The sequence below is a fragment of the Solanum lycopersicum genome, chromosome 9 (assembly GCF_036512215.1).
Source record: "Solanum lycopersicum chromosome 9, SLM_r2.1".
Lineage (NCBI taxonomy): Eukaryota > Viridiplantae > Streptophyta > Magnoliopsida > Solanales > Solanaceae > Solanum > Solanum lycopersicum.
In genome coordinates, this window is record NC_090808.1 from 26,615,701 (window position 1) to 26,627,754 (window position 12,054).

General features: G+C 36.7%; 1 protein-coding gene across 1 annotated transcript; it reads left to right on the plus strand.

Moving 5' to 3' along the window:
* The first annotated feature begins 9,949 nt into the window (after positions 1-9,949).
* LOC138338448 (uncharacterized) lies at positions 9,950-10,276 on the plus strand. Its single transcript, XM_069289412.1, has one exon. It carries the CDS (start codon positions 9,950-9,952, stop codon positions 10,274-10,276), a length of 327 nt encoding a protein of 108 aa, XP_069145513.1.
* Positions 10,277-12,054: the final 1,778 nt, after the last annotated feature.

Sequence of the window (12,054 nt, forward strand, 5' to 3'; positions counted from 1 at the left end):
TCGATCAAGATCCCCTGCATAGTCAGAATCTACATAATCGAGAATTGAAATACCTTCACTTTTCTAGGAGGTTAGGCCAACATTAGGAGCTCCTTTGAGATATCTCAATATCCACTAGACAGTTTCCCAGTGCCTTTTTTCCTAGATTTGCCATGTACCTGCTTACCACACTTATAGATTGGGCAATATCTGGACGTGTGCATACCATAGCATACACTATGCTACCAACTGCGCTCGTATAAGGAACCTTTGACATATGCTCCACCTCACCCATAGACTGAGGCTTTTGTAACTCTGAAAGCTTGAAATAAGAAGCTAACAGATTACTTACAGTCTTGCTGATATGCGTATTGAATCTTTCAATAAATTTTTAGATGTACCTCTTTTGAGCAAGATGTACAACACCATTTTCTCTTGAAATCTCCATTCCAAGAATTTTCTTTGCAACTCCCAAATCCTTCATGTCAAATTCCACACTCAACAGTTTTTTTAAAATATTTATCTCGGTGATGTTGTTAGTAACAATAAGCATACCATCAACATAAAACAATAGATAAATCATAGAATTACCAAACATCTTCTTATGATGCAAGCAACTATAAAATGCACTCCTAAAAAATCCAAGTGTAGTCATGAATGCATCAAATCTCTTGTGCCATTGTCTAGGGGATTTCTTCAAACCATACAAAGACTTCTTCAGTTGTCATACATGGTCTTCCATTCCTTCAGCTACGAAACCTTCAAGGTTATCCATATAGATTATCTCTTCTATATCACCATGTAAGAAAGCAGTTTTGACATCAAGCTGTTGAAACTCTAAATAAAATTGTGCAACCAATGCTAGTAGCACACAAATTGATTAATGTTTCATGACTGGAGAGAAGATCTCATTGTAGTCATTCCCTCCTTCTGACAGAAACCCTTTGCAACCAATCTCTGCTTAAACCTAGCATCTTCCACTTATGCAATACCTTCTTTCTTTCTGTAGACCCATTTGTATCCAACTGTCCTCATCCCCTTTGGACTTTTAACTAAGACCCATGTCTCATTTTTTTAAATAGACTCCATCTCTTCCATCATAGCTAACTGCCACTGTGCAACATCTTTGCAAGAAGTTGCTTCAACATATGAAGAGGGCTCGAGATCCTTAATCTCTTCTTTTGCAGCTACGAACGTATGTGCAATAAGATTTTCTTGCTCTATAAGACATTTCGGTTTCCGTATCTGTCTTTTGTCCCTTCCATTCGCAATTGTGTATGGTTCATTGGCAGCAAGTTCTTTAAGATCTGCATCTTTTGACTCATCAATTTAAGTCTCTTGATCTCGTTCCTTGGTAAGCTCCACCGGTATCTCCACCTGCTCGTTGTTCCCGTCTCTTGATAACTCCACAGAGACTTTACGAGGATCAAGTATAGAGGATTCATCAAAAGAAACATCTCTACTAACTACAAATTTGAGTAAAGACAAACACCAAAGTTTCTACCCTTTTACTCTATCTACATATCTTACAAATATGACCTTTTTAGCCTTTGGTTCAAGCTTTCCTTTATTAACATGATAATAAGCTGGACACCCAAATATTTGTAAGTATGAATAGTTAGAGGGTTCCCCTAACTAGACCTCATTCGGAGTCTTATAATCAATTGTTGATGTTGTAGAATGATTGACAATATGAGAAGCAGTATGAACTGCTTTAGCCCAAAATACTTTGGACATCTTGGCCTGTAAGAGCATCCAATGAGCCTTCTCAAGAAGAATTCTATTCATTCTCTTGGAAACTCCATTCTACTGTGGTGTGTGCCTAACCGTCTTATGCCTTGGGATCCCATGAACCTTGCAGAAATCATTGAACTCTTCACTGCAAAACTCCAAGCCATTATTTGTACAAAGATACTTGATTTTCCTCTATATTTGATTTTCAACAAAAATCTTCACTCTTTAAATTCTTCAAAAGCATCACCTTTTGTCTTCAGGAAAGGCACCCAAACCCTTCGTGAAAAATCATCAATGAATGTGAGAAGATACCTCTTTCCTCCCTTTGATGGAAGCTTAGAGGGACCCCATAAGTCTTAATGGATGTAGTCTAGAACCCCTCCCGTCTTGTGTTTGCCAGTGCTGAAGCTGACCTTTTTCTGCTTCCCTAAGACGCAGTGCTCACAAAATTCGAGTGTGCTGATCTTCTCACCATTCAAAAGGTTGTGGTTGCTCAATATCTCCAATCCTCGCGCACTCATATGGCCTAGTCTCATGTGCCATAATTTTTCCTTGTCTTCATTAGATAACTACAATGTAGATGTATTTACAGAGCCAATAATGATGCTTCCCGTAAGTTTGTAAAGTCCATCCTCTAGCTTGGTCTTCAACATGACTAAAGATCCTTTAGTCACTTTCATAAGTTCCTCCTTCACTCATGTACTTATAGCCTTGTTTATCCAAAGTAACCAGGGATATCAAATTCTTTTTCAGATCAGGAACATGATATACTTCTGTAACAGTCCTCACGATTATACAAGTTGCATTATTGCCCATTAGTACGGTTCCTCCACTTGTTTCATAGCTACTTAACCAATCCCTTCGGAATGTCATATGCAGAGTACAACCAAAGTCTAAGACCCATTTGTTGTCATAGAATCCACTATTTCTGATGTTGTTAGTACATAATCATCATCATTATCATGTACTTGCTCAACAATGGATGCACTCGCCTTTTCTTTGGACTTCGACATAGGACAATCTCATTCAAAGTGCCCTTTCTTTAGACAGCCCCACACTCCGCATTCTTTTTGTTCAGACGAGACTTTGATATGTACTTAGATTTTCTCCTTCCCTGTTGTCTAGTACGACCTCTTACAAAGAGTCTACTAGCTTCGTCACTTTTGTCTCCTTCAAAATGCATTCGCACATCACAAGAGTTAAGTGTTTACCACACTTGCTTAAGTATGATAGGTTATTTTCTATAAATCATTGAATTCTCAATATCACGATATTTTGAAGTCAATGAAAATAGCAAAGAACATGCAAGCGTCTGCTCGTCCTTTTTAATTCCAGCAATTTGTAAGTCCATCACTAGTTTATTCAACGCATCTAGATGGCCTTGCAACAAAGTACCTGAATTCATCTTAAATGTATGAAGACGCCATTATAAAAACATTCTTGTTGTCACTGACTGGTCGTGGTAAAGCCCTTCCAGCTTTTCCCATAACTCTTTGGTCGTCTCTTTGGTACTTGTACTCACTTCACATAGTACGTTAGGTGCAAGGTACATTTGGATTACACTTAATGCATCTCCTTTAATATTCTCCTTGTCGGAATCTGATATCTTATCGGGGTATTTTCCATCAATAGCATGGATTGAACCTTCCCTCCGCAGTAACGCCATCATCTGGATTTTCCAGATATTGACGTTGTTGAGCCCACTAAATCTATCAATTATAATCTTCATGGAAATCATTTTTCACTTGTTCTTACTTTTATACTACAATGTATTTGGAACTACTGAAAACCAACGTAATCCTTTTCTGATCTGGAAGTTCAGACTGTGCTGCAACCACAGAGCATACTCAGACATAACCTTGGCTCTGATACCAATTATTAGCGGAAATGTGAAATTATAGAACAAGGAAGAACAATAATATTTAACGTGGTTTGGATCAAAATGATCCTACGTCCACCAAAGAACAACAACACCAATATTTATTTCACTCTACAAAGAATACAATGGAAATACTACAAGAGAGAGACACAAATTCCTTAGTAGGTGAGAAGGCAAGTGAGAGGATAATTTGAAAATGAATTAAGATCTACCTATTTATAGGAATAAATTCACCCTATTGATTTCATCCATGATATATGCCAAAAATTTCAAGGTTAAGAATATGAAGCCATTTTCATGGTTTGCCTAAACTTCACCTACCAAGATACAATCTTTGACTTTTATTTTGTGCTAATTATCTTCCTACTAAATATTCATGTCAATTCATCTTCATTTAGTTTGATTCTACAACAACCAAACCAACTCTTTCAATAACAAAAAGAAAACGGAAATAATGTGATAAACTAACTAAAATAACAACAACAGTGGATTCATTCAACAACAAAATTTGTTTGTGCCTACTAATAAAAGGAGGAGGTCAATCAAAAAGAGATGTTATTAATGAGAGAGCCCCGATTCACATGTGGATATTCTTTCATAAATAAGACAACCAACACTTAGTATACTAATAATGGAGTAAGAGCTTACTAATGTATAGGATATGTTAGTCTTTCTACCTTGAGTGTAGTGAAGGAGTCTCACCTCACCCACACATTTTACTTGTTGCATCATACACTATTTTTTTTCAATTAGACGGATTTTATAACAATAAAGAAAGACCTGTCTTTTGGAATGAGTCATGTCCCTAGATGATATAGTCGATTCATAGGACATTCAAAGAAGCTATGCAGCTTCACTAAATTTTAATGATAGAATGATCTGTCATCCTATCCTCATTTAATGAAAAAGGATTTGCGCGTTCTTGTTTAGGACACATAGGAAGTTACAGATACACAAAAGAAGACTTTTGAAGCGCATAATGAACACATTCAAAAAATCCAACAAAGATTAACAACAAGGTTTATGCCTCTATTGTGCACTTATTAACATGATGATGTGAGGGTGGACAGTTAGGCAACTATCTTGTAAAATTCTATCGGCACAACATTATGAAACATGTAACAAGATTAATAGAGCTAGTAAATGTGCATAGACAGTTCTGTTAGAAAATCACTGAATAGGTTCTGTACACAATTTATTATTTTCATAGCCACACAAATAAGTTTCCAGAAAAAAAATCTTAATTGAGATCATTAATAGTATGATGATTTTTGGGTGGAAGGAAGCTATAATATGTGCTGCGACTTGCATAAAACAAAGTTATAGTATTCATTACTCAAAGCCTTCACTATAGAGGAAAATGCAACAAAGAAGCAAAAGGAATGTCGCCAGAATATGACATGTAAATGATTTTAAAAATTAATTAACTTAAACATAACAAAATATTCAAACAAGTGTCATAATAAGCAGAAGCTGGCAGCATTTCCACGACGAAGTATGAGATTGGACGCGCTTTGACATGTGAATTTCAAAACTCGTCCCCTTGCTTCTGACTCACTATTTTGCATTTAGACCAATGGAAATGCTCCCTATGTTCCAGTTTACATGGAAATATTTCCTTAACTAAATTCTAAATTTGGAAACAATTTAACTTAAATATCCCAACCATTAATGACAAGCTTTTATAGCCATACATGTTTCAAAGGTCTTATAAACACACAAATGCCATGACAATATTAAACCATAGGTTTCAAAAAAATTTCTTTCTTTTTTGACCTCCTTGCCCAGTCAAACTATGCCACACAAAATGAAATGGCGAGAGAAGCATATGTATACAATATAAAAGTATGCACGTGTTCTATGCCATAACTGAAACTTATTCCCTAGTTTCTTGACCATTATCTTGCACTTAAAACAATATAGAGCAGGTAATGCCAAACCAAAGCATGCAAGGTGTAGATTGCACACGGCTCAATTTTCAGTTGTCCAAGTCAGTGATACATTTGGGAGAGACCTTTTAAGACAATGCTAAATAGGAATAAGTAGTTCCAACAACTCTATTTCCTATGTATTATAGTATCAGCTATGAATTAAATTCAACATCTTACTTTAAGGAACACATGCTCTTGCTTGTTAATGTATTAGGGGATGTAGTTGTTTTTTTGTAAGGGTGGGGACACACGTCTTCCTGAATGACACTTATCACGTCACCGTTGCCCTTATAAAAAATCTCCATCCACTAATACATGAAGAAGCAAGAGCATCTGTCTCCTAAAACAAGATGCAATGTAACAACTCAGGAATAAAAATATGTCACTAGGTTTAAAAACCAATGGAGAAGTGAAAATTCAATGGTTTGCTGCCTATAAACATCGTAAGAACAAAAATCATAAATCTGCATGTCTTAAAAATGAAAATACAACTATATAGAAGCAAGAAAAGTTCAAACAAGTTGTAGCCTTTACTTGACACAACTTATGAAGGACTCTCACCCCTAGATACACTCGTATGGAAGTAGTTAGTAGAAGAGAAAGGGGGAGTTGGATCAGTAAACCACCCTAAAAATTTATATGTTCTTGGAGCTTTTGCACAAGGGAATAGATAAGGTTCAACAACGGAAAAGAGAACTAATATGACATATACCTCCATCTTCATAAGATTATGCAGCTCGTATTTGCGGTCATCTGGCCTTCTCAGATCAGAACTATCCACAACCCACACCAAGCCATCAGTTTGCTTAAAGTAGTTTCTCCAATAAGACCTTATTATTTTATGCCCCCCGACATCTTATATATTGAGGGTATACCTGCAACACGTAGTGTTAACGTGAAATCAACTATTTAGAAATTTCAGCAAAATTATCTCATTTCTAACAAGAATCAATTAGAAGTAATTAAAAGTACTAAAATGATTTAAACACATCAGATAGTAGTTTCAAAGACATACGTTTTTTATGACAAGGATACCTGCAGCTACACACTAGGTAAAACCCCCGCTCCTATGCAATAGCTCACAAACCACATAGGAGAGGTAACCTGCACTAGGCAAGCCTGGTGCGACAAGCTCGACCCAGGCGGCAAACCCCTTGCTTTCGCTTGCAAGGGGTTTCGAACTTGAGACCTCCAACATGGAAGTCCTAAGACCAAGCCCAAACAAAAACCATTGGGCCCCCCGAAGGGTATTTCAAAGACATACACATTGACATAACGTTGTTTATGTTGTGTTTTTAAAAGGATGGAGCAGCAAAAAAAATATAAAACTGATTGAAATTGTCTTTGAAGTTTTAGTAAGTATAGAGAGTTAAATAGTCAATTTAAAAAACAAAAAATGTGCAAAATTCAGTAAAATAAAATTTTTAAAAAATCTCAAATATATAACTTAGACTTATCTAACTAAACCTAACATTTTAAATTAGAACAAAGACTTCTCCTACAACTAAACTACTTATTATTCTAGTATCAACGCTAATAAAAGCAAATATTCAGCTCTCTTCCTTTGCTTCAATTACTGCAATCTGAAAAGTTGATCCTCCTCAACTAATGCTTATATTGTTTGTGATGGAGCACTATTTTGAACGTTTTTGAACTTTCAACTTTCGTAATATGGTTTGTTTGTTTGAAATTTCTACATATTGCAATAGGTCTCCACCAATAATTTTTGTCGTAGGTGTGTTTTCTTTTTGAAGGATAATTCACCTTTTCTCTTTTGTTTAGTTGATAAACGCAGCAAAAATTAGCGTTCACTTAAATGAAACTCAGAGGAAGGATCTTATATATTTTCTCACTGAATACATTGATGTGTTCATCTGGGAAGTCAACGACATGCTAGGGCAAGTACCGACGTTGTATCTAACCAATTGCCAATCAATCCAGTGTTCAGTCTGGTGAAGAAAAAACTCAGAAATTCAAGCCTGAGTTGAGTTTAAATATCAAAGAAGAGATCACTAAGCAGATCGAGTCTCGATTGGTGGAAGTGAAGCAATACCCGACTTGGTTAGCCAATGTTGTTCCGGTCACCAAGAAAGATGGGAAGATCAGAATTTGTGTCGACTATAAGGATCTCGACAAGGCTAGCCTGAAGGATTATTTTCCATTGCCAAATATCCATATTCTGATTGAGAACTATGCTAAGCATGAAATATAGTCATTCGTGGATTGTTACGTAGGATATGATCAAATTCTGATAGAAGAAGAAGACGCAGAAAAGACAGCTTTCATTACACCTTGGGGTGTATATCATTATAGGGTAATGCTATTTGGCCTAAAAAATGTTGGTACTACCTACATGAGGGCTATGAAAACTATATTTCATGATATGATTCATAAAGAGATCGAGGTGTACGTAGATGATGTCATAATCAAGTCCTGCGAGAGTTCGGACCACTTGACACAACTAAGAAAGTTCCTTGATCGTTCACATCGTTATAACTTGAATTTAAATCCCCCCAAATGCGCTTTTGGAGTTCCATCCAAAAAGTTGTTGGGATTTATAGTCACCAAAAGTGGTAGTGATCTCAATCCTTCTATGGTTAAATCAATTCAACAGTTACCTCCGTCGAAGACGAAAAGAGAGGTGATGAGTTTTGTAGGGAGGTTGAACTACATCAATCGATTCATATCTCAATCAACCGTGGTGTGTGAGCCTATATTCAAGCTGCTGAAGAAAGACGCTTCGACAAAGTGGACTGAAGAGTGTCAGAATGCTTTCAATGCTATTAAGAACTATTTGTCAAATCCACTGGTATTGGTTCCTCCGCGAGAAGAGAGTCCTTTGTTGTTGTACTTGTTTGTATCAGGAAGTGCATTCAAGATGCGTACTCGGTCAACAAGATGAGATAGGAAAGAAGGAAATGACTATCTATTACATAAGCAAGAAGTTTACTCCATACGAGTCTCAATACATTCTGTTGGAGAGAACGTGTTGTGCTTTGACTTGGCTTGCCCAGAAGTTGAGAAATTATTTGTCTTCGTATAATACATACCTCATTTCTAGAATAGACCCGTTGAAGCATATTTTCCAGAAGGTGATGCCGACCGGAAAGTTATCTAAGTGGAAAATGTTGTTGAGTGAATTCGATATTGTGTACGTGACTCAGAAGGCAATGAAGGCACAGGCCTTGGCTGATCATCTTGTAGAAAATCATGTTGATGAAGAGTATGAGCCGCTTAAGACTTATTTTCACGATGAAGAAGTGTCATTTATGGGTGAAGTTATTTCTGAAGCATATCCTGGTTGGAGGTTATTCTTTGATGGAGCGGCGAATCATCAAGGGAAAGGCATCAAAGTGGATTTAGTGTTAAAATATGGTCAGCACTATTCCATGGTGGCTAAACTTCGATATAATTGCATGAAAAAACATGGCTAAATACGATGCTTGTATTCTTGAGTTGAAAATGGCCATTGACATGAATGTCTACGAGTTGTTGGTTACTGGAGATTCAAATCTTCTGATTCATAAAGTTCAAGGAGAATGAGATGTGAAGAACCCGAAGATTATACCTTACGTGCAGTACGTACAAAAGTTGTGCAAAAGATTTTGTAAGATCGAATTTAGACACACTCCAAAGATACAAAATGAGTTTGCCGATGCTCTTGCCACCATCCCTTTGATAATTAAACATCCGTACAAAGATTATATTGATCCTCTGGATATAGAGCTTAAGGAACATCCAGTCCATTGTTCCCATGTCGAAGCAGAACCAGATGGTTTGCCATGGTATTTTGATATAAATAAGTATTTGAAGTGTGAGAGTTATCCTTAAGATGCAACATCCAACAAAAAGAAGTCGATACGCCACATGGCTCTCAATTTTTTTCTAAGTAGAGAAGTCCTACATAGGAGGACTCTAGATTTGGGCCTTCTCAAATGTGTCCATGCTGTTGAATCCGCGAAGTTTATTGAACAGATACATGCCAAAGTTTGTGGCACACATATGAATGGGCTCAGTTTGGCAAGAAAGATCCTTCAAGCCGGTTATTTCTGGATGACTATGGAGATAATTGTTGCAAGTTTGTGTAGAAGTGTCATAAATGTAAAGTGCACGATGATTTGATCCGAGTGCCGCCTCACGAACTTAATGCTATGAGTTCACCTTATCCATTTGTAGCTTGGGGCATGAATGTCATCGGTCCGATAGATCCAGCCGCTTCTAATGGACAAAGATTTAATTTGGTTGCCATTAATTATTTCACCAAGTGGGTGGAAGCAGCTTCCTACAAGTCCGTGACCAAGAATGTTGCAGCTGATTTTGTTCGCAAAAATCTGATCTGCAGGTTTGGAATACCAAAGTCGATCATCACTGATAATGTGAGCAATTTAAGATTACTCACTGAAACTCAACCGCTTGTCGTCCTCAAATGAACGGAGCTGTAGAGGATGCTAATAAGAATATAAAGAAGATTTTGAGGAAGATGATTGACAATCACCGAGGTTGGCATGAAATGTTGTCGTATGCGTTATTGGGTTATCGAACTAGAGTCAGAACGTCGATTGGAGAAGCTCCATACTTGCTGGTAGATGGAGTAGAAGCAGTCATACCTGCTGAAGTTGAAATACCGTCTTTGAGAATCATCCAAGAAGCTAAGTTGAGTAATGCTGAATGGGTTAGAAAGAGAATTGATCAGTTAATTTTTATTGAAGAGAAGAGAATGGTTGCCGTTTTTCATGGTCAACTATATCGATAGAGAATGATCGTGCTTTCCACAGGAGAGTTAGAGCTAGAATCTTTGAAATCGGTTAATTGGTACTTAGACGCATTTTTCCTCATCAGGATGAGTACAAAGAAAAAATCTCTCAAAATTGGCAAGGACCCTACATGGTTCGCAAAGTATTATCTGTAGGTGCTTTGGTCCTATTGGAGATGGATGGTATCACATGGCCGAAACTGATCAACTCAAATGTTGTCAAGAGATACCATATGTGAAGCTTTGGTTTGCATTTATTTTATTTACTTGTAATCGTTCCATTTGATTGTAATTGCTTTGTTTAAATTTTATCCCTCTTGTAATGAACTAAGTCTGACTTGAATTTATAAAATGAGATACGTAGGCGGCCTATGTCGGCCTCGGTCACCTCATTTTATCCTTTTCAATATTTCTTTGTATTTGAACTAAGTTTGACCCAAATTCTCAAAAATGAGATACGTAGGTGGCCTATGTCGGCCTCAGTCGGTTTTCATTGTAAATTTCTTACACTTGTCAACCTTTGGGGGGGGGACTATGTTTGACCTGATTTCTGCCTCAACGGTATACTTATACACCACAAGGATTCGATCATATCTCCCGTAATATTTCTATTCTTCTTTACAATAGAAACTGGGACAGAATTTTTGAGAGGAACTAAAAAATTCTCGAGAAGAAGATTTTTCCTCAACAAGTCAAGACTGAAGATATTTCAAGATTTGCAACTGGGACAAATTTTTTTTTAGAGGATCTCAAAATTTTGCGATCTACTCAATTACAGTTGAAAGGTAAGCAAGACAGTTAACTGGGACAGAAATTTTAAGGATGATCTTAAAATATCACCATGGGTTTATCTACAAGTCTAGAGTGGTTTTGAATACTCGCAGTGAATAATCAGATATACCTACAAGCATCAGGCTCTAAGAAGTTTGCTAAGGTTGACGTGACATGGCATTTGGCAGTGACCCTTTTAAAAATATAACTTCTCAAAATTTATTTTCCTAAAAAAAATTTCTTTCGTCTTTCATTTGTTTTGGCATAAAATATTTTATCTTATCTATCAAGAATTAGGAGATCAGGAAAATCAACTGGAGATAGCAGGACAAGGATCAGACAATTGAAGAATCAACACAGATTAGTCCGTTTTAAAACTAATGATTTTTCTGTGGACGCATGTTCATAGCTTTGCTGTGATATCAGTAAATTTCTCCGATCGACGAATATGGAGAAGTTAGGGAGGAGAAAGCTCTCCCAAAATTTAGCGGTGTTCCTGTAGACGCAAGAATTATTTTATATTTCTTATACCGTAGACTTGGGAATATGAATTGTTTATTTTAGTCAATTTCCAACAACATGAAGTTTATAAGGAGTGTCTAGCTAGATTCGAAGGTGAATCTAGTAAAAATCTCAAGAAACAGTTTATGGTTTCCGTAAAGGATGTCGTTTGCATCATAATGTTAGATATGATACCATACATTACCCGGGGGGGTTCATTTATTTAATTGTCGATCAAGACAATATAGTACTCGTAGGGGTCATTTATTTTATTGTCGATCAAGACAATACATTACCTAAAGGGGTCATTTATTTTATTGTCTATCAAGATGATATACTATGTGGAAGTCATTTTACAGTTATTATCCAATGAGACGATATGATTATCAAGAAGGCATTAAAAAGATCATGCATCGCGAGTCAAAATCCATGTATCGCGGAAGATCATGCATCGCGAGTCAATATTAATGCATCACGAGTCAATATCCATGCATTGCGGAAGATCA